At 38.7% G+C, this 25,007-nt stretch overlaps 1 protein-coding gene across 3 annotated transcripts; it reads left to right on the top strand.

Moving 5' to 3' along the window:
* The first annotated feature begins 861 nt into the window (after positions 1-861).
* Positions 862-24,779, top strand: LOC117502681. Of its 3 annotated transcripts, none has more exons than XM_034161761.1 (4): positions 862-1,075; positions 5,389-5,511; positions 7,197-8,131; positions 20,694-24,778. In XM_034161761.1, the coding sequence occupies exons 3-4, from the start codon at positions 7,272-7,274 to the stop codon at positions 24,055-24,057; spliced, it is 4,224 nt and encodes a 1,407-aa protein (XP_034017652.1). In that variant the 5' UTR covers positions 862-1,075; positions 5,389-5,511; positions 7,197-7,271; the 3' UTR covers positions 24,058-24,778. The 3 variants fall into 3 exon arrangements, with proteins under 3 accessions (XP_034017652.1, XP_034017650.1, XP_034017651.1); XM_034161759.1 differs by having other exon boundaries at positions 863-1,075; positions 7,197-8,997; positions 21,539-24,777; XM_034161760.1 differs by lacking the exons at positions 862-1,075; positions 5,389-5,511; positions 7,197-8,131 and adding exons at positions 16,402-16,610; positions 18,722-18,849 and having other exon boundaries at positions 19,729-24,779.
* The last annotated feature ends 228 nt before the right edge of the window (positions 24,780-25,007 follow it).

Raw genomic sequence — 25,007 nt, 5'->3', positions numbered from 1 at the left:
GATTTTTGCCATTGTTTTATCTTCACATTTCTGCAGGAAAATTGCTTGAAATTTTATAATATACTGTTCATGGTCATTCTTAATTCATCAAGACAGCTAATCTAAGAGGGAGTGTGTATTTATTTAATGAATCCATGTGCATGAAGAATTGAGCTAATTGATATTTCATATTCTCATGCTCTGCACATGCCCCACCACCACCAAAAAAAAAAAAAAAAAATTATGCAGTACAATTAAGTGTATTCTGGGTGCCTGAATATGATCCAACAGCTTATTTACATTTATGGCAATAATTATTCATACATTTCTAAACAACCTTTTTTGCAGTTATACAAACACTTGCAGAGAGAAGACTCACCGAATTAATGGAGCATTTAAAAGGAAAATTCAAACTATCAGAAAATTACAGGGGGTATATTAACAAAACAATGGCAACAACAAGAATCAACCAGGTTTTTTTAAAAGTATTCATGAAAAAAAATCACCATACAAACAGTAATTTTTTTTTTTTTTTTTTTTTTTTACTTTATTTAAATCTGAACAAAGCTTGGTTTCCTGAATATTTGTGTGCAAGGAGACACTACTACACTGATACCAACACACGTATGAGTTTAACCTTTTTGCTGAAAAAAAGTACAGCCTGTACTATGGTGGTGAACTTACTAACTATACCTATACCTAACTAATACACACACACACACACACACCCCCCCCCCAAAAAAAAAAAAAGTGACGAGAAAATCATCTACTGCTTGTCGGTTATTGAAATATGTAACATCAGTATGTCACGATGTGAAACGTTACTTTTGGATCCACCAGTAGATGGCGGTAATGTAACCGCTGACTGTTTACCAACAGCAGCTTCGGAACGTCACAAAGAAAAAGAAACATGGCCGCCAGATGTTTCTGGTGGCTGCGTTGTCCCTGAGCAGGTTTTTTATGTAAAGTATCGTGTTCAGTTTATCACAGCTTCACTTATTTTGTTGTCTTGAATAAAGAAACAACTTTGGGTTCTTTACGTACAGCTTAGATATTGTTTTTCTCGCCGACGCCTACGAGCCTCCGTGCTGGTTCGGTAAGTCAGTGTCAGTCTGGTTACGTTTCTGATTTCTGACGTCACTTTAAGTGGTTTTATTTTAATATTTTCAACAGCAGTCCCTGAACGCTTTCAGGTTTTCATATAATCTGTTATTTTGACGCTGGGAATTCTTGAGACGTACACGCATGATTGAAAGTCACGTAAAAATACAGCCTGAAGGTGTTATTTTAGTGCCGTACAAATAGCCACTAATTTGCCCTCTGAAATTTTAGGTTCGGGGCCAGAAGTTCTTCAGAAGTGAGAATTGGTGAACCTCTTTTGGGCCATGTTGGTACTTTATGGCATAATTTTATAATAATAATGAAAGGCGTCAGAGGGCTGATGAGGACTATATGACTTGCGCATAACATTTTGAAGTCATTCGTACCAATCAATCACAAATACTTTACTGATCAATTATATGTTTTAGAGCATCTATCTAGGCTTCATAGCTGTTGAGATGTATCCTAAAGTGTTTTGGGATCATGTTTTCTTGACCTTTCACACTGTAATCAAACTACTTCAAAATCGAATCACCTCTAGATTTCTATCCAAGTAATATCACCACCAAATTTGATGAAAATCCATCCAGCTGTTTAAATGATCTTGTCCACAGTCATGTGCACACACGCGAGTGAAAGCAATACCTTGCTCCCCTACTCTTGGCGATTTGCCAGTGTATAGGGTAAGAATTATTTTCACATGATAAATTCACTGTTTTGTTTTGTTTTTGGGGGGGGGGGGGGGTAACCAGCCTGTAAACACCTTTATTTCTCTTGTGCAATTGGACATTTTAACTATGGGAAGTCACACAGGCTGCACCTCAGGATTATTTTTTTTGTTTGTTTACATCAATGAATCTATAATTTTTTTTTATTTTATTTTATGAAGGGGGATTATGCCGTGGCGGTTTCCACCCATCTGTCTGACCATCCCAAAAAGGTATGTGTTCTGAAATCAACTCCTCTCACACCTTTAGGAGAAATTTTTGGAAACATGGTGCAATTCCTTGTTATGGGTTGGTAATACACATTTTAATATCATTTGAGTAAAGATCGCGTTACTAGAGTTATGGACCTTGATTAACAAATCTAGACTTCGTCAGTGATGTCTGCATTCTGAAATCAACTCTCACAGTTTTAGTAGGAATTTTGGGAAGCTTGGTACAATTCCTTGTTATAGGTTGGTAATACGCATATTGTAATATTGTACAAGATTGACACATTTTGGCAGAGTTAGGACCCTTGATTAACAAACCTAGACACTGCCAGTTTCAGGAGCTGGTGTCTGCATTCTGAAATCAACTGTCACATACCTTGAAATGTTATCAGAATGTAGCTAGCGCTTGTAGAAAAGCAGCATTTACCACGAGAGGGATATTGTGCTCTGAGTACTCTTGTTAGTGGGAATTTTAGGAAAGTTGGTGCAAGTTCTTGAAATGTTATCAGGATGTAAGTAAGTGCTTGTAGCAAAGCAGCATTTGCCAGCAGATGATATTGCGTTCTGAGCTCTCTTGTTAAATTAATCTATTTATTATTTTTCACAACTCTTTTTTTATTAATCAATTAATCCAACAATTTTACCCAAATTTCATTTTTAATAGCTGTCATTTGTAGAGCCCGACCGATATGGATTTTTTGAGGCCAATGCCGATAACGATATTTGGATGAAAAAAATGCAGATAATCAATAAATCGGCTGATTTGCTGATAGCCGATAAAGCAGCCGATAGTGAATCTGAATGTTTCAACCTCTTAGTAGTAAACAAAAGTTTTTCATGCTAGAAATAAGGTCTACAAAACATGGGCTTAATAAAAAGCGTGACCGACGCAATGAAGCACATTTGACACATTACTACATAAACTGAGTTAATCAAACTGAGTTGACCTGAAACAGGAGAAATGTGGGGTGAATGTAATCGCAAAGTTATTACAAACAACATCCTTATAAACTTACTTGTATGCTTTTGTCAGCCAATCAGTGCAGTGTGACGGCGAACTACGGGCCGGTGATGAACACATTTAAGCAGGGGTGTAAGCAGCTCTCAGTTGAATGGAGTCAGAGCTCCATCTACTGGACAAACGGTACAAGGACATTTTACATTGCCGACACAAACATTATTTCAGTAGCTGTTCTGTTTATGAGAAATTATCGGCAAAATTTCAGCCGATAGTGAGTACTTTGAAAAGTGCTTATATCGGCCGATAATATCAGCCAGCCGATATATCGGTCGGGCTCTAGTCATTGTATGTCAATATTCAACTGTCTTTTGTTGAGTATGCACTGCTGGTCATGATTCTCCAGCAAAAATAGCCCAGTGTGAATTTGTAATCTGTCTTTTCCGATCTCTCCAGAAGTTTTTTCATTCTAGTAAAAAGTAATGTACTGAATTACTAATTATTGGTCCAGTACTTTAAAATATATCAAATAATTCAAAAATAATCTGTGCCTTTTTCTTTGTCTCCAGCCACTTTAAAAAATAAAATTTGGGTGTGCACTCCTCACCAGCGAATGTCATGGAGGAACAAAACAAACATTTCACATTACATGAATGTGAATATGATTTTTAGCTGTATGTATGTGTGTGCCCACGAACAAGAACACGCACACAGCAGCATGCTAGAGGAAGGTGAGTTCCAAGCATACAAGGAAGAAAATGCGTGATGATACAATGTGATAATGCCGTATTATAAATGCATCAACGTGACAAAGAGTTTGCAGAGAACTATGGACTGATGTAGCTTTCTTTCTCATGCACACACAGTTTTGCTGACGGAAACAGTAGTAGTGCTACACACACAGACACACACACAGAGACAGAGAGCTGTTCTGGGAATAGCGTAAATGAATCTGTTTAATTTCTTAATTTATCCAGTACCAAAAGCAATACTGAACGTCAGTGTCAGTACCAGTCCCTCCCGTACTTTTAGATTGTTCGGGGTGAGGTTTTTTTTTTTTTTTTTACTTCAGTTCTTGTAAGTGCAACCATTCTCCCTCCTTTTACATAATCAATTATATCAGTGCATTTCCCCAGCCCTAGAAGTCACTCCGTTTTGGAGCTGATCTCAAGCAGCCATTTAAGGAACTACAAGATTTTCCATTTCTGCTTTTTTTTTTTTTTTTTTTTTTTTCCCTCCATTTAATCAGATCAGAAGTTGGGACTTGTGTGCACACAATATATAATCTCATACCATGGTTTGATTCATTTGTGTGCATGAGATCAATAATTTATTACTTTTGCGCCTTGGGGCAACTGTTTGTTGTGATTTGGCGCTATATAAATAAAATTGATTTGATTTGATTTTGGCAGCACATCCTGGTAAAACGTTCATTCCTTCATCTGCGTGCACATATGTCTACAATTCTGTGTTCAATAAATGTATTTGCTATTATCCACGTAAACACAATAATAAACTATGTCGCTCTCGATTTAGAGCTCTCTCTGCACACTCAACTTGGCACAGTTCACCACTTAATCAAATACAGTAGTAAGGCAGCCTTAATGCTTTCTCATCAAAGATTTGAAGTCCACATTCAGCCATGCTTGTTTTCAATCCGCTTGTAGGCAAGCCACGTGTGGCACAATTGTAAACCTGTCATTATTAACTGTATTGTTAATTTTATGCGATGACAAATTCTTACTATGTGGAGAAATTCTAAACAATATATTGGTGACAATTTCATAAGACACATCTCTACTGTGTGCAGTTTACAGGGTCTTGAGGTTCCTGCACAGAGGTGTCTGGTAATGCTGATACCTGTGCAGGAGAACAAGGTCTCAAGTTTTTAGGGTCCTGGCATTTCCTGTCAGATTGGATGGTCATGAGACTTTCACACTGACCTGACTTCACCTAAAGTGATGACTGGACATCTTTTGTGATAGTTCTCTTTGGAGAATCTTTTAATAACTGCAAGAATGAATTTTTATCAAATAAATGGATACATAAGGGGACTCGGATGAGGAGTATAACTAGCATAATGAGGGAATATCAGCTTTAGCATTTTGCTCATGTGGCTCACTTTTCTGGGCGTGATCTAGTAATGTGCAGGAAAGTCAGTTTTTAGGATGCCAGCAACTGGGCTAAAGGGATAGCTATGTTTCACTGGATTACAACAGACAGATGGCTACTTATGAAATGTGGGTATGAGCCAGGTGTCTGCTTGGGTGATTGCCTGGCATGGATCTGTGGTGTAGTGGATGTAGGGACGTACAGCATCGGCATATGTGCCCAGACTTGACTGCAAACTTGTGTGATATGCTAGCTGTATATACACAAAATAGGTTTTAAAGTGATATTTCTTTGTTTCTAGGGTGCAGTACTGCATAGCCTCCTCTCTGATGAGTATTCTGATCAGACTTGGTAAATGGTGGATTTGGACACTAAGCTAAAGCATTTACCTAGTGGACTAGATAAAGCTTTAGCTGTCTGCAAGGTAAGTACATCATGCACGTCACAGTACACTTGATACATGGGAAAAATGGCACAATCTCTATGTCGGTGTTCCCTTGTGGACAGCTTCCGGATGAAGTGAAATGTTTAATTGTAGATCAAAGTTAACACCATCAACTGTCAGAGGAAGATGCAAGTCTACCTGTTTGTCTATTATGTACATATTTAAAAGTACAGGACAGAATTTCACATATTACGAAGAGGACGCACCTCAAGTTTTCATTTCAATTTATGGACTCTGCCAAATTACAGCATATGTCACCCGAAGGTGTGACACACACACGGGCAAAGATTAAACTTTACCAACCCCACGATCAAGCACATTGGTGACAGTGGTAAGAAAAAAACTGTCTGGCATTTCTGATTGTAGGAGAATCCTGAAGCAGACCAGACTGAGTGGGGTGGCCATCTGCTTCACCTATACTGACATACACACAAAAAGGACAAGGAATTGTTAGAGCATGTAGTGACAAATATGATGCTACTAAGCTAATATATACATGCACAGTCTAAAGTTTACATTGACAGATTGTTGAAAAGTCAACCAGGAAGAGAGTCTCAGTAAAATGGTCTTCAGTTGGCGGGTTAGCGATTATATTGATGCCAGATTAGACTTTAAAATAGGATGTAACCCACTTTTCTTCTCCAACACCTAATGCATTTCCAACCCTGCCACAAGATGCACCTTTCAAGTTCCAATGTAGACTGCACACATCTCTGTGCAGGAGACTCACATTCAGATGTGATGCAACATGAGTTCATCCCACACCTAATCGCATTCTCTAATTCTGTCAGTGCCAATGGTAGTCTGTTTGCCTTGCCTCTTCTTAAACCACTTATTTCTTTGAAAAAGTATTAGTGTGGAAAGTCATTAATTTTATGTGATGAATGGCAGACTAACCTGTATTCCAAATTTTAGGTTGTGGCACCAACCTGGTGAATTGTCTGAATAGGTCTGCACCAGGCAGCTTCTTCATAGCTGTTACCTTTTGATCTGGTTGTCGACATGTGACATTTGGGGTTATAGACAAATTTCATGACTGCGTTTCTGTTGTAGACACAATAACTCATTAAACCACATGGTAGACAATATTTTAAAGGATGTACATGATGTGTCTGAAAGTTTTGCACAAGATTGTATATCTTCTGTGTTAACGACACACATGAATATACTCATTGCAACATGTTAACAATGCCAGTCACCCTCTGCACACCATCATCAGCAACCAGAGGAGCCTCTTCAGCCACAGACTGCTCCTTCCCAAGTGGAGGACCAACAAACTGAAAAACTCCTTTGTCCCTCAGGCCATCAGACTGTACAACGTCTCACTCGGGGGAGGCGGCGTAACAGGAAGACAGGGGATGGGAAGGAGAGGAACAGTAGTAGTCAGTAAGCAAGTAGCGAGCAGTATTTCTGGTATTTAAATTTATATTTACATTTTGCAAATTGCTTTTTTACTTCTACTTTTGATACTCTGTGTGCTGCTATACAATGCTGCTGGAACCTCAATTTCCCTGAGGGAATCTTCCCAAGGGATTAATTAAAGTTCAGTCTAATCTAAAGATGCGTGTATGCTGGACATTGGGCAGTTCAAGTGTTTGTTGTCTGGGCGGAAGAATTATGTAACATCTGTCACTGATGTGGTTATTGTGTATTTGCTCAAACAGGACAGGAAGACACAGAAGATCTGTCACGATTGACTGCGTCAAGGAAAGTGACTGATATCCATTTTCTCAACCTGTATGCAGCAAAAGAAGATGATGGATCCCAGCACAATATGGCAGTGGCGCATCAAGTTTGTAAAGATGTATTCAAGACACCCAACGCCATTTTTTTACTGTGAAAAAATTGGATTAGATTTTAATATTGGCTCCAACAAAAACAAAAAACTGGATTTACAGTCAGCCACAAATGGCGCCATACTTGAGATCTGTGAATTTGCCAAAACATTAAGTAAGAACAGATATCGATTTATCAGTCACATTCTAGAGAATAGTTTTGATCTTGGTTTGGAAAATGAGCAACAGCAAAGTGCGTTTTCACTTAAAATTGGACCAAAAATCAGTGAACTGAAGAAGAGGCGATCTAAAGCCAAGAGGAAATGTTTTGATCTTGCTTCTTTTCTCTCAGAGTGTAAAAATTGCACAGATGATTTCCCAAATACTGATGAAAATGAACACGAAGAAGAATTTAACAGTTTAAAATTGCTATCTGTAGACGAGATAAAGGTTGAATATGAGTCGGATGAAATGGAAGAAATGCATAATGTAGTGAGTGAACGTGATCCACCCACTGATGATGGTGATCACGAAGAAGAATTTAACAGTTCACAAGTGATACCTGAAGAACATACAAGGGCGAAACACGGTTCAGATGGAACACATACTGATGTGACTGAACATGAACCAAATAAAGATGGTGAACACAGTGAAGAATTTAAGAATTCACAAATGCCACTGAAACAAGACAAAAAGATTGAAAATGTATCAGAAGCAAGGGCCGCAGCACATGCTGAAGATGGGAGTGAACATGACTATCTGTTTGCGTGTTCAGGAGAACCATCAGAAGAACTGGAACTATCAGCGGGTGAACTTAAAGAGGATCATCTTCCACTTTCATTCCCTTTGTGTCAACAAATTGGTATGAACTTTGAAGTTGGATCAAATCAACGGCTTGATCCTGCTTTGGTAACCAGCGCTGTAATGTTGGAGCTCGCACAAGTCACTACAATACTGACGGGATCCTTCCTGCCGATTGTCCTTGATGTGTTGGACCATAATTTTGAGCTTGATCTTAAAATGTATGGACGTCAGATTTTTTCCAAGGTAAAACGTCTTTTGGAGAGGTACAAAAAAGTTGACAGAAAAGTAAGATTCGAGTTTGAACATGAGCCCTTTTCATTGTTAGCTCCTTCAAAAAGAATCAAAGTATCAAAATTGTTTGATCAAAGCCCGCAATGTCAGCTTAAAGAGGTGACAAAAAGAAGGCAGTTCGAGTTGCAACGAAAACGAGAAGAGATGGCTCTGTTTCCAACAAGTGAGCTGTGGATGAGTCTGAATCAAGATGTTGGTTATTATTACACGTGTCCTCTTGGAGAGTCAGATGCAGACTCTGATGAAAACATATATTTGGATAAAGTTGGCATTCAAGAAAAAATAAACAGAGGAAGAAGTTCTGTGAGTCCAAGCGGATTCAAATATTTGGAATCTGGACCTCTGAGTGAGTGTGTGCAACTCTTCCCCACCGAATGCCCATCAGGTTTTCCAGCTGAAAACCCAGATGTGGACTCATCTGAGAGTGACTCTGATAAAGAGCAGCTGTTTGCAAGCCGACCTCAAACACCGACTCAGACAAGCGACGTATTAACTGAAAGTGACATAGAACAAGGCGTGTTAGGAACAGATAAACTGTGGAAGTTGCGTGCTAATCGTGTAAAGCAAATCGTAACTTTACTCGACAAAGATAATTGTTCTTTTTTCATGTCCAAAAGATTTGGTTTAAATTACAATGTTGGATTTGGCTTGAAGCAGAAACTCAATATTGAGACGATGAATCAAAGTGCTCTTTTTGATGTTGTTAAATTTGCCTTGACAATGAACGCCTCCCAGCAGGACGTCATCATGGAGATTCTTGAGTATAACTTTGATTTGAGACTGCAGGGTGAACAGCAAAGACAGATATTTGCATCTGAAACCATGAAAAGAGTAAGACAGCTGAAAAACTCTGAAGACGCCATCAAATTCTCAAAAGAGACCTTTGAACTTCCTGATCCCGTGTCATTAATGAATCACAGCACAGTCTGTGTCAAACCTGAGGTCATCACTGTTCCAGTGAGTCTTCCAGATTCACATGCTGAACTTGAGGAACACGTTTCAGAGAGCGGTGAGGTCCTTTATCCTCACTGTAAAGAAATAGGTCTTAAACTGCACGTAAACAATAATGAAGCAAATACAAAGAAGAAAATCAACAAGTTGACAAAAGGAGCAATGACTGAAGTCAGCAAATTTGCAGAAATGTTGTGTGGAACATTTAAACAAGTTCTTTTTGATGTTCTTGAACACAATTTTGATGTTGATTTGCAAGGTGGACATTCTGAAGTCGCTGCAAATATTCTTGCACAAATTGCTCATATAGTGGACAGAAGGAACCTGCCGGCCTTTAAACCACTCAATACGGCACTCGGCAAAATTTGCATTCAGAAGTGTCCAGAAATAGATTCTTCAGGAGTAACTGGAAACGAATGTCAGAGCAGTTCAAATTCAGAAGAATGTAGTGCTGGGACGTCACAAACACCCGTCACTGATCAACATGTGGGCGACTCTGCTCATCGGAAAGAACTGAATGATTACGATAAAATGATGTGGAAGGTACGTGCCAATCATATTCAACATATCTTAACTATACCTCATGTCGACAAATGCCCACTTTATTCTTACTCCAGATGCAAGAAAATCGGCTTGGATTTTAATATCGGATCTGGATTGAAACAAAACCTTGATCCAAATTTACTGACCAACGGTGTCATGGCTGAAGTCAGTGCTTTTGCTACAGAATTGCAGGCAGCACAAAAGTATTACATGACAGACATACTGGAGTATAACTTTGATCTTGATCTTATTTTAAGAAATGAGCAGTATCGCCAAGTGTTTGCAACAGGAATTTTAGAAAATTTTAAGCAGCTTAAGAAGTATAAATATCAGTTTCCTCGACATCGGTCACTTTTCAAACTCCCTTTTGGAAAATGCTTGAAGTTTGCAGATGCAAAAATTCCATCTTGTCTCAAGTGCTATCAAGATAGAACTTCTAAGTTTGCTGACAAAAAATCTGATCCCGTTCACATGCGGCATCCACAAACTACAACAGAAACAGTCGGCGATGATACAAATACTGCATCGCAAAATTCAGAAAAGAGCCTGACTTTTTCCTTTTCAACAGCAGAGGAAACGATAATGAAGAGTTACCCTCGATGCAAACAAATTGGTTTGAAATTGTGTGTGGACAAAAATCAGCAAAGGCAGACACTTGACATGCAGCTGTTGACCATTGAGATGATGATTGAAGTGGCTGACTTTGCAAAGAAACTCTGTGGTGTAACAAAACACGATTTAATTGGTGACATTCTCGAACAGAACTTCAACGTAAACATACCGAGCCGAAGAAATTTGCTGGAGCAGTTTATGAAGGTGACAAAACAGTACGATGGATGGGCTACTTGGTTCAGTCAGGTGTTTGTCATTCAGCCATCCAATCAAATTGAACGTCTTCCTGCAAACAAACAAAAGCAAAAGGGGGTAGCTGGTATTCGGAGAAGTGAGCGATCAAAAGAAGCAGAGAAAAGACAGTTGGCGCTGCAACGGGCGACAACTAATTACAGTCCTGCAGAACCAAAGAAAAACAACTTGAAAAGCCGACGTTTTCGACAATATGATTTTCCCTGTTGCAAGAAAATCGGTCTGGACCTTGATGTCAAAAACAAATTGGGCATCCCCAAAAATAAACTCGAATTAAATGTACTAACTCGAGCAGTAATGTGGGAGATTCATAAATATGCAACCAGGAGAGTTAAATTTTCACCATTTTCACAAACTGTGTATGAAATTCTTGACTATAACTTTGATATTAGCTCACAATATTGCAGACGTTGGGAATTTTCTGAAGCGACAGCATCCAAAGTCCAAAAATTTGCAAAACAATTTAAAAAAAATCCACAGAGAAAAGAACTTCTCTTCAAATTGCCTTTTGCCTTTGAGCCCATTTTACCTGGATGCGATCCTGATGTTAACTGGGACTCATTTTTTCATGGTGTCCAAACTGAAAATGACCTTTTTCATCATGAGGATGCCAAGCCAAGATCACAGACTAGTTTCAAATATATGATCCCTGCAATGATTCAGGCAACTCCTGTCCACGAAGCCTTAATGCAGATAGAAGAAAGTACAATGGCTGCAGGTGGTGACAGTCCTCTCCAGGGAAACCCGTCATTTATCACAGACATTAAAGAGGAGGAATGTGATCCATATTATGACAGCATGGAAACGTAAGCTGACACAAAAAGATGATCCCCATTTGGAAAACAAGGGCATTTTTTTTTTTTTTTTCCACACCTGAAAGTCCAGAACAAGATCCTTACCCAGGTTTATGTTTTTCCCACGGTTGGTTTGATTTCACATTGTAGTTTTCCATTGGCACTAACGTATTTTCCACAACACACTTGCGTCTTGTCATTGTCATCTATGTAGGCTGTGTCTCCCTGTACTTCTCATTGATTAGTTTGTAGATGTGCGATACTGGCTTTTCACATTTTCATTACAGTTACAGGGCATCCGTAAAGAATGCGCAGAGCTTCACTTTTTCCACATTTTGTTATGCTACAGCCTTATTCCAAAGAGGATGAAATTAATTTTTTTTCCAGAATACCCCATAATAGCAATGTGAAAAAAGGTTTGAGTTTTTTGCAACTGTATTAAAAGTATAAAAAAAAAAAAAAAAAAAAAAAACTAAGAAATTACATGTACATAAGTATTCACAGCCTTTGCCATGAATAAAATAGACTTTATTGTCATTGCACATATGTACACATAACAAAACTTTTTCATGGTGTCCAAACTGAAAAAGACCTCTTTCATCATGAGGATGCCAAGCCAAGGTCATCCCATCCTAATTACAGTTAGACACAATCTAATCACTAGGAGCAGTGGGCAGCCACAATCCAGCGCCCAGGGACCAACTCCAGATGTAGACACTGCCTTGGTCAGGGGCAGAGAAAGGAGCAGACCCTAAATAATCATGTTTTTGATTGTGGGAGGAAACCAGAGTGGCCGGAGGAAACCCACGCAGACATGGGAAGAACATGCAAACTCCACACAGAAAGGCTGGGAATTGATCCCACGACCTTCTTGCTGGATGGCACTAGTGCTAACCACTAAGGCACCATGCTGCCAAAAGCCATGAAGCTCAAAATTAAGCTCGGGTGCATCCTGTTTCCACTGATCATCCTTGAGATGTTTCTGTAAATTAATTGGAGTCCACCTGGGGTAAATTCAGTTGACTGGCCATGATTTGGAAACACCTGTCTACATATAAGGTCCCACAGTTGACAGTGCATGTCAGAGCACAAACCAAGCATGAAGTCAAAGGAATTGTCTGTAGACCTCTGAGACAGGATTGTCTGGAGGCACAAATCTGGGGGAAGGGTACAGAAACATTTCTGCTGCTTTGAAGGTCCCAGTGAGCACAGTGACCTCCATCATCTGTAAATGGAAGAAGGTCAGATCTACCAGGACTCTTCCTAGAGCTGGCCGCCCATCTAAACTGAGTAATCGTGGGGAGGCCTTAGTCACAGAGATGACCAAGAACCTGATGGTCACTGTGAGAGCTCCAGCATTCCTCTGTGGAGAGAGGAGAACCTTCCAGAAGGACAACCGTCTCTGCAGCAATCCACCAATCAGGCCTGTATAATAGAATGGTCAGACAGAAGCCACTCCTTAATGAAAGGCACATGGCAGCCCACCTGGAGTTTGCCCAGAGGCACTAAAAACCATAAGAGACCATAAGAAACAAAATTCTCTGGTCGAATGAGACAAAGATTGAACTCTTTGGTGTGAATGCCAGGTGTCATTTTTGGCAGAAACCAGGCAGCATCATGCTGTGGGGATGTTTTTCAGCAGCAGAAACTGGGAGACTAGTCAGGATTGAGGGAAAGATGAATGCAGCAATGTACAGAGACATCCTGGATGAAAACATGCTCCAGAGCGCTCTTGACCTCAGACTGGGGCAATGGTTCATCTTTCAGCAATACAATGATCCAAAGGACACAGACAAGATATCAAAGGAGTGACTTCAGGACAACTCTGTGAATGTCCTTGAGTGGCCCAGACCTGAACCTGATTGAACATCTTTGGAGAGATCTGAATCTTGTTTGTTTTTAATAAATTTGCAAAAATTTATGTTGCCATTATGTGTGTTGTGAGTAGAATTTACATGCAGCATTTCACACATACCTGGGACATATTTTCTGTCTTAATGACTGTCATATTGACAATCGTGGTATGCGGGTTCATCCCTTTACAAATGTAAAGGTCAAAAACAAAAGTGGTCTTTATATAATTGTGGAATTTAGTAATTTCAGTTTCTAAACTCATGAGGCTCAACTGTTTGTTTTTGTTATGGGTGCCACGTAAAATTCCTCTGTTCCTTTTATCACTTCAAATTACTGTTTATATTGATGCAAGCACTGATTATACGTAAAGCACTGCAAATTTACAGTGAAATAAATTCTTAACCACAAACATGCCCATTTATTGTGCACATTTTCATCACAGTGGTGTAGATTAAAGTCTTCGTGGACCTCCTCGAACAACAAAAACTATTTAAAAATCTTAATTGTCATTTATTTATTGAACATTATTAGCAACATGGTGATATGTTTGTTCTGAGTCAAAATTTGTGTCTTGATTTCTCATTTGTCAACTAACTTGAGTTCATTTTCTCTGGATTGAGGAGATGTCCTTGTTCTTCAGTCAACTAAATCGTGTTGCAGTCTGGTCACTAATTCCGGTCATGTTTGGCTGCTTCACTGCAAAGGTTCAGGTGAGCAGATCACATTCTTACCAACGGGGTCAGTCCCTGGTTTTCCAGAACTCTTGAAAAGTACTGTTTTCCCATACTGTCTACCTTCTACAAGCTTCATGATCTACTCACAGCAGAATTATTAACATCAGGTACTTCTGGGTCTCGAAAAAGCTTGCATTAATGGTGCGTGTAAATAATTTTTTCTTGTGTTTTAGACCATCTTTTATTCTTCACTGCATATGCAGATGTTGCAATGACTGAAAATTAGGTGATTCATGCAGCCCTAAAGATAAGCTGTCTCACAAGTCCTGTAATTGGTCAAGAATTTTGGTCCTCTGGTCCAGACCATGGTCCAAGGCAGTTTTCATGCCTGCTATTTTGGTTTGCACCAAACTGAAAAGTCAGAAGGTCTGGACCAAACAGGGCGAGTGTGGAAGCAGCCTGAATTGAAGAGTGAAGTGGTGTCCAATGAATTGCCGTACTTATTTCAGTCTACCGGTGACCATATATTGTAAAATTGGAATCAGACATCGGCAATACCTTGGGTGGTTTGTCACATCACTGTGTCTCTGATGGGATGTCAACTAAATCAAGGAAGAGTGCAACAATGTGATGAATATTCAGTAGCTGTTTCAAACACCATTGATGAACCATCCTTGATGTTCTCAGTGCCGGTTTATGTAAAATGAGTGTTTACCCTCACAAAGTTCAGTATTGATGCTGTATCAAGTCTTTGGTTACAGATATTGAGGTTTGTGTGCATTTATTATTTCAAAATGCAAATTAGAGTTTTAAGTAAGTGTACAGGAAGAACTTTTTTTTTTCTCTCAACAACAGACTGTTGTGTGCCCATATGGCCCAAGATGGGTTAAGAAAGTCACAATCAAAAACTGAGTATACTGTATTTTAAGTATTTGTGTGATGATTTATTTGATACGTCAGTATTTACAACAAATGATTGTAGAGTTGTCATTTCATATATGTTATTGATTCTTTTTGTGTTTTGTGCTTGTACCTTTCAGATATTAAAAATATTTTCTATGACACTTTGTATGGTTTTTTTTTTTTTTTTTTGTCTTGGCAAAAATGAGTCTTGGCCTTTATTCATTCTAAAGAAATACAAACAGTAGGGCACGCTATGGTAAATCTGTGTGGAGTAGATAGTTCTAAAAAAAAATCAAAGTTGATCTTTGAGGTTTTTCATTGCAGAAACAGGTTTACATTTGTCTTTTATTTCATAGCTCAAAGTATATTAAAAAAAAAGTTTTCTCGACTAGCTGACTTCTCTCTCTGGGTAATTTGTTGAATCTTTTTCAGATGCATGCATTTTGATATATATTTTTTTATCTTGTTCAATAAATTTATCCTTATTGGTGTTGGAGAGGTTTTATTTATTATGACTTACTGGGTCCAAACTGGTAACAACCCATGCAAACAGTTGAGCCGTCTCCACCTTAGGAGAGTAACCGTCTCTGTTGCGTGCATGGGTAACCCCTCTGCCTTTTCCAGTTGCCGGTACCCCCAGCAATGCACAGGAACGTTCCGTAAATTTCCAGATGACATTCCCTTACAGTGCAAGTCAAATTCTTGCATTACCTTGTTTATATGCTTTGATTTCCTATTTTCTGTTTCTTCAGCTTTGTTAAACTTTGTAAAAACCCTGTAACTGTTAAAATGGCCTAAGCAGTGGATCACCCCTCTGGTCTGCTTGAGGTTTCTTCCTCAATATCATCAGAGGGAGTTTTTCTTACCACTGTCGCCTGTGTGCTTGCTCTTGGGGTTGGTAAGGTTAGACCTTACTCGTGTGAAGCGCCTTGAGGCAGCTTTGTTGTGATTTGGTGCAATATAAATGAAAATAAATTGAGATTATGCTCCACTGTAGGCTCCCTGAGTCACCATTCCTTCACACTTTAATTCCAATGGCATCAGGATGACCTGCACACTGGGAAAGGATAGGGATGGACATTGACTCGGTTACCTTCAGTTTTTGGAAGTAAACTTGTGAATCGCTTGCACCACTCTGCTAAACCAATTTTCAGTAATTGGTTGAATAATTCATTGCTTTGAGGCAGTTTGTTTAAAAATCCTACATACTGTCATACTTCTGTTATTAGAGCTTAAAGATATCAATTTAAGCTGTAGTAGGGTCTTCCGTTATTAGTGCTGCAACAGTGAAATGTGCAAGAATCTGGACATTCTCCACGGATTATCATTATTGATGGTGGTTTTGGGTGCAGTCCACGCAGGTACCAGTAGGTGGCGGTAATGCTCCAGCTGATTGTTTACAGGCTGCCATTAAACCATAAGAAAGGTAAAATGTCTGCTGCGCCTTCTGAAAGCTGCTTTGTTTTTCGGATAAATTCGATGTTTAATGTAAATATTTAAGCAACCTCTTTAATAGTTACAGCTTCGTTCTCGAATGAAATAACTTCGGTTTATTTACGTGCAGTTTGGAGGTCTTCCCCCCTCTCAGTGCGTTCGAGGCTCCGTGCTCGTTCTCCCGACCTCAGGTATGTAATCAGATTACATTCTTATTTCACTATAACTGGTCTCATCTAAATATTCGTACTTATTGGGAAGAACAGAGAGCATTTTTTAAATTCCATCACCGAGTTCTGGAAGTCAAAGTTAAGAGATTGATAATTACACGCCAAAAAAAAAAAAAAAAAAAAACCCAAACAGAATCACTCACAGTGGGCCGTACAATGAATATCTGGTGCTTGTCATAAGGTCCACAAGTCAAAAAGTCCACAAACCGAAACATCCACATATATTTTCCCAAACGTCCACAGTTTACTGGTAATAGAATATAATAAGTATATTATTTGTATGTATTTGTTAAAGGAAATACATGAAATAAAACAGACAACCATTATTTTCAGTCAAAATTCCTTTATTTGTGCTTTCTAGCATCACAGAACAGCAATATATGCACACACCAATCACACAGAACAATTTTATTAAGTTGATGTATCTGACAAGATGACATTTTTGCAGTAATAATGGAGGTTATGATAATAGAATACTAATACTTTGGACGTTTTGGCTTAAATCTGTGGACGTTTTGTTGTATTTGTGGGCATTTTGCCATTTGGACGTTCTAGTTGTGGACTTTTTGGCTTGTGAACGTTAAGACTAGAAATCTGAATTTTCCTCTAGATTTGCAATTCCATGATCTACGTCTGGGGTGGGTGTGAATTGGTAAATGGAAAACAATAGTACCACGAACAACACTGTTTTTCACAAGAGTAAATTTTGTGCATTAGTGGGAACCGCTGTCCCAAAATATCATAGAAAAACACATTGAAACTCATATAACACCATAGAAAGCATGCAGTTGACTTTAAAATGATACTTTCACAAATATTTATTGTTTTTTCTTTTAAAAAATCTTTTAAAAAGGGTTATTTAACAGTTTACAAGAGTAACGTGCTGTTGATGTACAATGTTAAAAATTCAAGTGTCTGTCGATTAAAACTTGTTAAAACAGTTTATGCATTCAAGTATTCCTATATAAGACACTCTCAAAAGCTAAAGATTACATTCTTAATTACCTTTTTATGGTAAAAGATGCTATTTTGCATAAATTAAGGCACTGGGGACCCTGTTTATTTGGGGATTTTCAATAAACAAGTTTATGCAAGTTAGTCAGGTGTCCTGACGTAGATACTGTAGATGCCATGTGAAATGCAATTTGCTACTTATCCATATCTACCCCTGTGAAAATATTTCCCCCTCTCAAAACATATCTGTGCATTCCCCTCCTGTTATCAGCATACAATCTTCCCCCCATAAAATATATGTAACAGCATAAGAGATATTGATATGGGCTGTATCATGCTCAGTTTTCAGACTTACACGCATGCACAAAATGAGCATGGGGGGGAAAGAAAAATACATTTATTCTACCAACTCGCACAGTCCCAAGTTATCTAGTCTTAATCTCATCCAATACCCACTCATACCTTTTGCTGATTTCTGCTCAAAAACGACTACAAACATGACATGCAAAACCCAGGACAGTCAATGAATGAATAAAAGGATCTTCAAACAAAGATAATTTCATGACGTATCATTTTTTGGAGAGTAATCAAAGTAAATACGAGTAAGTGTTGCTCAGACATGCATTCATATCATAGTCTAGTCAGTGTTTGATTAAATCTACAGCAACACTAGGGATTGACAGTGTGTTGCAAGCTTACTGCTGCGGGTAATGTGTTGTCAGTGTGGCGCTAATCATACACAGATATGTAGAACAAGTTTAAAGGGTTTAAAAATTAATAACTGGGTATTAGCTGGAAAGATTTTGAGAGAGCATGTGCAAAACCCCAAATGAAGGTTACATAAATAAAAGCATGTGACAGTTGAGTATGTGATAGTGTGTTTGAATTTGTCCTCTGTGATGTACGGGGAAATTGCTGGAGTTTATATATTTGATAAGGTAGACTTTGATCAAGCAAAATCACCATTTTAAATGCTAAGCATGATGCTTGCATGCTGCTGATTTTATGCATGCACACTCAGAACTGTTAACCTAGGTTCTTGTTTGTCAGTACAAGCTGACTGTGAGGTGAAAGCTGAGTATGTACAAACAGGCATTTAAAGTGATGTTTGATTCTAGGGTCCTATACCCCTTCCCACATTCTCTCTGCTGTACAATCTGACTGGACTGGTTAGATGATGGATTTGGACGCTGAGCTGGCCTAGGCCAGAAGTATTTGAGGATGCCTTTACTAAATCATCTACAAGGTAAATATCTGGCTGCATCACAGTAGGAGGAAGTATAGCTTAGAAGAAGCCAGCTGTTGTTAGCACAGAATAAATGGCATAATACAACTTTCCTATTCTGAACCGGTGTGATGGTGTTAACAGTTGTAAACTGAACATGAAGTTCTAATGTTATACCACCTACCGCTATCGGACATGTTGATTGTGTTTCTTTTTGTTGTTGTTTTTTTTTACATTGCAAATTTAGACATTCCTGTGACCACTCTTGCAAGAGCCTTGCAAAGACCTTTTAACATTTTCAACAGATTGAAGATGTGGAAGTAGTAATGAAAAAAGTTCAACTTAACTGATTGGTAATGTTAAAGCCAAGTCATCGACCAGTTCATAATACAGGTAAATGAGTTCAGGGGTCTGTGCTTTGATGTAGTCGTATCTATTACTGTAAAATTGATATTCCACTAATATCGGTTCATTTTTCCACCCTTATGAGATATACTGTGATAAGCCTTGATGCTAGCTTTACAAAGTAGTCAGTTGCAGTATAGTTATCATTTAACCAACTTTGAGAGTAAGATGCCTTTTTCTCGCTCTCTGGTTATGTACAAGAAGGAATCAAGTAGGGAGTAGATGTTGACAAAATTTTGTGCAGACAGGATGTATCTCATATTTTCATTTTAGCTCCTTTAATTTCTGATATTGTGAAAGGCATATGCCTTTTATTCCCCCAACATAACATAAATCCCATAACGAGGTCAGTTCATAAATTTATCAATTAATAATGAGAGAGGTTTATAAAATTTAAAGTGGTTGGAGGTTATTAGGCAAACTAACTGCTTCTTGTATGATCTGAACAATAACATAAAAGTCAGTCATTGATTTATTGTCTATTTTCTCAAACAGGAAAAGAAGATCCGTCATCACTGGCAGTGTGGAGGAAAGTGACTGATTTCAGTTTTCTCAACCTGTAAACTTTAAAAGCACAAGAAGATGACGATGGATGTCAGCACAATATGGCAGTGGCGTATCAAGTTTGTAAAGATATATTCAAGACATCCAGAGCCATTTTTGTACTGTGACAAAATTGGATTAGATTTTAACGTTGGCTCCAACAAACGCAAAAAACTGGATTTACAGTTGGCCACAAACGGTGCCATTCTTGAGATCTGTGAATTTGCCAAAACATTATACAAGTACAGATATCGTTTTGTCAGTCACATTCTGGAGAACAGTTTTGATCTCGGTTTGGAAAATGACCAACAACGAATTGAATTTTCACTAAAAATTGGACCAAAAATCAGTCCTGTAAAGAGGAGATGCTACAAATACAAAATTAAACCTTTTAATCTCGCTTCTTTTCTCTCGGACTGTAAAAATGACGCAGATAATTTGAACATGGTATCTTCAGAACATCTGAACACTGACAATGTCTCACTGGAGATTGTCGTACCGAATACTGATGATAGTGAACACGAAGAAGAATTTAACAGTTCACAGGCGCCGTCTGAAGAATATGTAAAGATTGAATACGTGTCAGATGACATGGAAGGAACACATTCTGATGTAAGTGAAGCAGACATTGATGATTGTGATCACGAAGAAGAATTTAGCAGTTCACAAGAACCATCTGAAGAATACGTAAAGATTGAGTACGTGTCAGATGAAATGGACGGGACACATACTGACATGAGTGAACCAGAACCAAATACTGATGATGGTGAACACGAAGACTACAAGAGTTCACAAATGCCATCTAATGAAGATAAAATGATTGACAATGTGTCAGAGGAGATGGATGCGGATGGGAAGGAACATGAAGATAAGTCCACATATTCAGGAGAACCATCAGAAGACCTGAGAGATGGAGCTCTTCCTCTTTCATTCCCTTTGTGTGAACAAATCGGTATGAACTTTGAAGTTGGATCAAATCAACGTCTAGATCCTGCTTTGGTTACTGGTCCTGTGATGCTGGAGCTTGCACGTGTCTGTAGAATACTGACGGGATCCTTCAAGTCTATTGTTCTTGCTGTGTTGGACCATAATTTTGAACTTGACATTAAATGCCAAGAAAATCACATTGTTACAAAAGTAAAAAAGCTTTTGAAACTGTATAGAAAAGTTGCTTATATTGACAGCAAACTAAGAACTGAGTTTGAAAATGCACCCTTTTCCATTTCACTGAAGGAACATCCTTCAAAAAAAATCAGAGGGTCAAAATTGTGCAACCAAAGCTCCCCACAGTATCAGTTTAAAGAGCTAACAAAAAGAAGGCAGTCTGTGTTGAGACGAAAACGAGAAGAGATGGCTCTTTTTTCAACAAGTGATCAGTGTATGAATCGGAATCAAAACGATGGCCATTATTACACACGCCCTCTTGGAGACTCAGATGGAGAGTCCGATAATGACATAACATCAGTAAAGGTTGATGATCAAGAAAACTGTGGGTCGGATGAAAACATGATGTCAGTAAAAAAGAGAGCAAGGCATTCTTTGAGCCCCAACAAAGGTTTTCCACCTATAAAGTCAAATGTGGACTCATCTGAGAGTGACTCTGATAAAGAGCAGCTGTTTGCAAGTCGACCGCAAACACCGACTCAGACAAATGATGACATATTAACTGAAAGTGACATAGAACAAGGCGCGTTGGGAACAGATAAGCTGTGGAAGTTGCGTGCTAATCGTGTAAAACAGATCCTAACTATGCTGGACAAAGATTCTTTTTTCATGTCCAAGAGATTTGGTTTAAATTACAATGTTGGATTTGGGTTGAAGCAGAAACTCAATATCGAGACGATGAATCAAAGTGCTCTTTTTGAAGTTGTTAAATTCACCTTAGCAATGAACTCCTCCCAGCAGGACGTCATCATGGAGATTCTTGAGTACAACTTTTATTTGGAACTGCAGGGTGAACAGCAAAGACAAGTATTTGCATCTGAAACCATGAAAAGAGTAAGACAGCTGAAAAACTGTGATGATGTCGTCAAATTCTCAAAAGAGACCTTTGAACTTCCTAATCTCGAGTCATTGAAGAATCAGAGTGCAGTCGGTGTCAAACCTGAGCTCATCACTGTTCCAATGAGGCCTCCAGATTCACATGCTGAACCCGAGGAACATGTTTCAGAGGGCAGTGATGTCCTTTATCCTCACTGTAAAGAAATAGGACTTAAACTGCACGTAAACAACAATCAAGCAAATACAAAGCAGAAAATCAACAAGTTGACAAAAGGAGCGATGACTGAAGTCAGCAGGTTTGCAGAAATGTTGTGTGGAACATTTAACCAAGTTCTTTTTGACATTATTGAACACAACTTTGATGTTGATTTGCAAAGTGGACACTCTGAAGTAGCTGCAAATATTTTAACACAAATTGCTCATATAGTGGACAGAAGGAATCTGCCAATTTTTAAAACACTCAATACTGGACTGGGTAAAAGTTGTATCCAAAAATGTCCACATTCAGATCCTTCTGGAGTAACTGGGCAGGAATGTCACAGCCGTTCAAATGCAGAAGAATGTAGTGCTGGGACGTCCAAAACACCCGTCACTGATCAACATGTGGGCGACTCTGCTGATCGGAAAGAACTGAATGATTACGATAAAACGATGTGGAAGTTACGTGCCAATCATATTCGGCGTATGTTAACTATACCTCATCTAGACGAATGCCCACTTTATTCTTACTCCAGATGCAAGAAAATCGGTTTGGAGTTTAATGTCGGATCTGGAGTGGAACAAAACCTTGATCCAAATTTACTGACCAACGGTGTCATGGCTGAAGTCAGTGCTTTTGCTACAGAATTGCAGGCAGCACAAAAGTATTTCATGACAGACATACTGGAGTATAACTTTGATATTGACTTAAGTAATGAGCAGTATTATCAAGTGTTTGCAGCAGTAATGTTCGGTACATTTAAACAGCTTAAGCGATATCCATACAAAATCCCTCGCCTGCCGTTGCTTTTCAGACTCCCTTTCGGAAAGTGCAGAAAGGTTGCAGATTCAAAGAGTCCATCTTGCCCCAAATGCCATCAAGATAGAACCTGTAAACTTGATGAAAACTACTCTGATCCTGATCACATGCAGCATCAACAAACTGCAACAGAAACAGGCCTTGATCCCAACTCTGTATCACAAAATCCAGAGATAAATCCATCCTCTTCCTTCTCAACAACAGAGGAAGAGAGGTTGCAGAGTTACCCTCGATGCAAGAAAATTGGTTTGAAATTGTTTGTGGATAAGAATAAGCCAGAGAAGAAACTTGACATGGAGCTGTTGACTGTTGAGACGATGATTGAAGTGGCAGATTTTGCCAAGAAGTTGTCTGGAACACAGAAATACGCAATCAAATTTGATTTAGTGAGTGACATTCTTGAGCACAACTTCAACATTGTCATACAGAACCGAAAAACCCTGCAGGCACAGTTTATCAACGTGGCAAAACAGTATGATGGATGGGCTGCTTGGTTCAATCAAGTTTTTGTCATTCGGTCACATTTTAGGACACAACACGTCCCTGCACAAAAACAACCTGTGGTTGGTGGCATTCGGAAAAGTGAAAGATCAAAAGAAGCAGAGAAAGTACAGTTGCCACTGCAACAGATGGTAACAGCCCCAGTGATGACTGAAAACAGTCCTGCACAACGAAAGAAAAAGAACTCAAAGGTCCGGCAGCTTCAACCGTGCAATTTTCCGTATTGCAAGAAAATCGGACTGGACCTTGATGCGAAACACATACTGAGGATGCCCAAAAATAAGATCAAATTAAATTTACTGACTAGAGCTGTGGTGTATGAGATTTATACATATGCAATTAGGAGAGTTAAATCCAAACCCTTTTCAGAAACTCTGTATGAAATTCTTGACTATAACTTTGATATTAGCTCACAACATTGCAGGTGTTGGGAATTTTCCCAAGCGGTGGCATCCAAGGTCCAAAAAACTGCTAAACAATTCAAAAATAATCCCCAGAGAGGAGAAGCTGTCTTCAAGTTACCTTTTGTGACTGAGCCCAGTTCTTCACAAAATGTTGGAGGACAAAGGAAGAAAAAGAAAGTACAGGGTTCTGTTGACAAATTGGGGCCCAGGCGGAATCAACGACGTGGATGCAATGTGAACATTAACCAGGACTCATTGCTTCATGGTGATCAAACTGACAAGGACCTCTTCTTTCATCATCATTATGACACCACACCAGTATCACAAGCAAATATTAAATATGAACCCTTGCATTAATTGAAGGAACTCCTGTCACTGCAGATGGTCGAACTACAGTGGCTACTGGTTATGACATTCGTCTTCGGGGAAACCAGTCTTTTAACACATAGGTTCAAGAAGAGGACCGTCATATAATGGACACAAACCTCATCCTGTAGAGATGTAGAAACTGAATCGAAGCTTGAGAAGTAAAACGTTTTTGTGACAGAGGAGTCACCAAGGTTGTGTAGATCTGACTGATGTCCAAGCAGTGTAAAATCAGACATTAATGTTACTTATGTCTTGGTTGAAGCATCAGTTATTAGATTAATCACCAACTAGTTTGGTAGTGGATTGATTATTTTGAGTCTTTATTGTTTGTTTTTGAGCAGCTGCCTGATCCTGTCAGATCTCAGAAGCTAAGCAGAGCAGGATCTAGTTAGTATTTGGATGGGAGACCTCTTTGGAACACCAGTGGCTGTGTGTTTATACTGGGAAATACTGACCAAGAAGGGTTGAGAAAGTCACCATTAAAAAGTGGATTGCAACAGTTACCTTTCTAAGTTTTACATATTTTTATGAGTATTTGATACTAAACTGATGTTAAATGGTAAATGGACTGCCTTTATATAGCACTTTCCCATCTCCATCACACGCTCAAAGCACTTAACAATTATGCCTCACATTCACCCCAATGTTGATGCCATGATTGTAGAATACTTATTTACTGTTTCAACAATCAATCTTACTGTATTTTGTGTTTGTTCCTTCTGTCAAATATATTAAAAAAGCACTTCATACACTTTTGTTGTCTCTTGTTTTTTTTAAGTTTAGTGGTTCAGGATGACAAAAATCCAAGTCTGGGGTCTTGGTGCTGTCTGGACTCAAAGTAGTGGCTTAAGTTGACAACCAGATGTCTGTCTTTAGTACTCTCCCTCTTTGTAGGATCCTTGGATACAGTTGGAATGGTTTTGCATGAAACATGCTAA

This window comes from Thalassophryne amazonica, chromosome 21, assembly GCF_902500255.1.
Source record: "Thalassophryne amazonica chromosome 21, fThaAma1.1, whole genome shotgun sequence".
Lineage (NCBI taxonomy): Eukaryota > Metazoa > Chordata > Actinopteri > Batrachoidiformes > Batrachoididae > Thalassophryne > Thalassophryne amazonica.
Note: the sequence above shows the minus strand (reverse complement) of the source record. Positions and strands in the feature narration are given on the sequence as shown.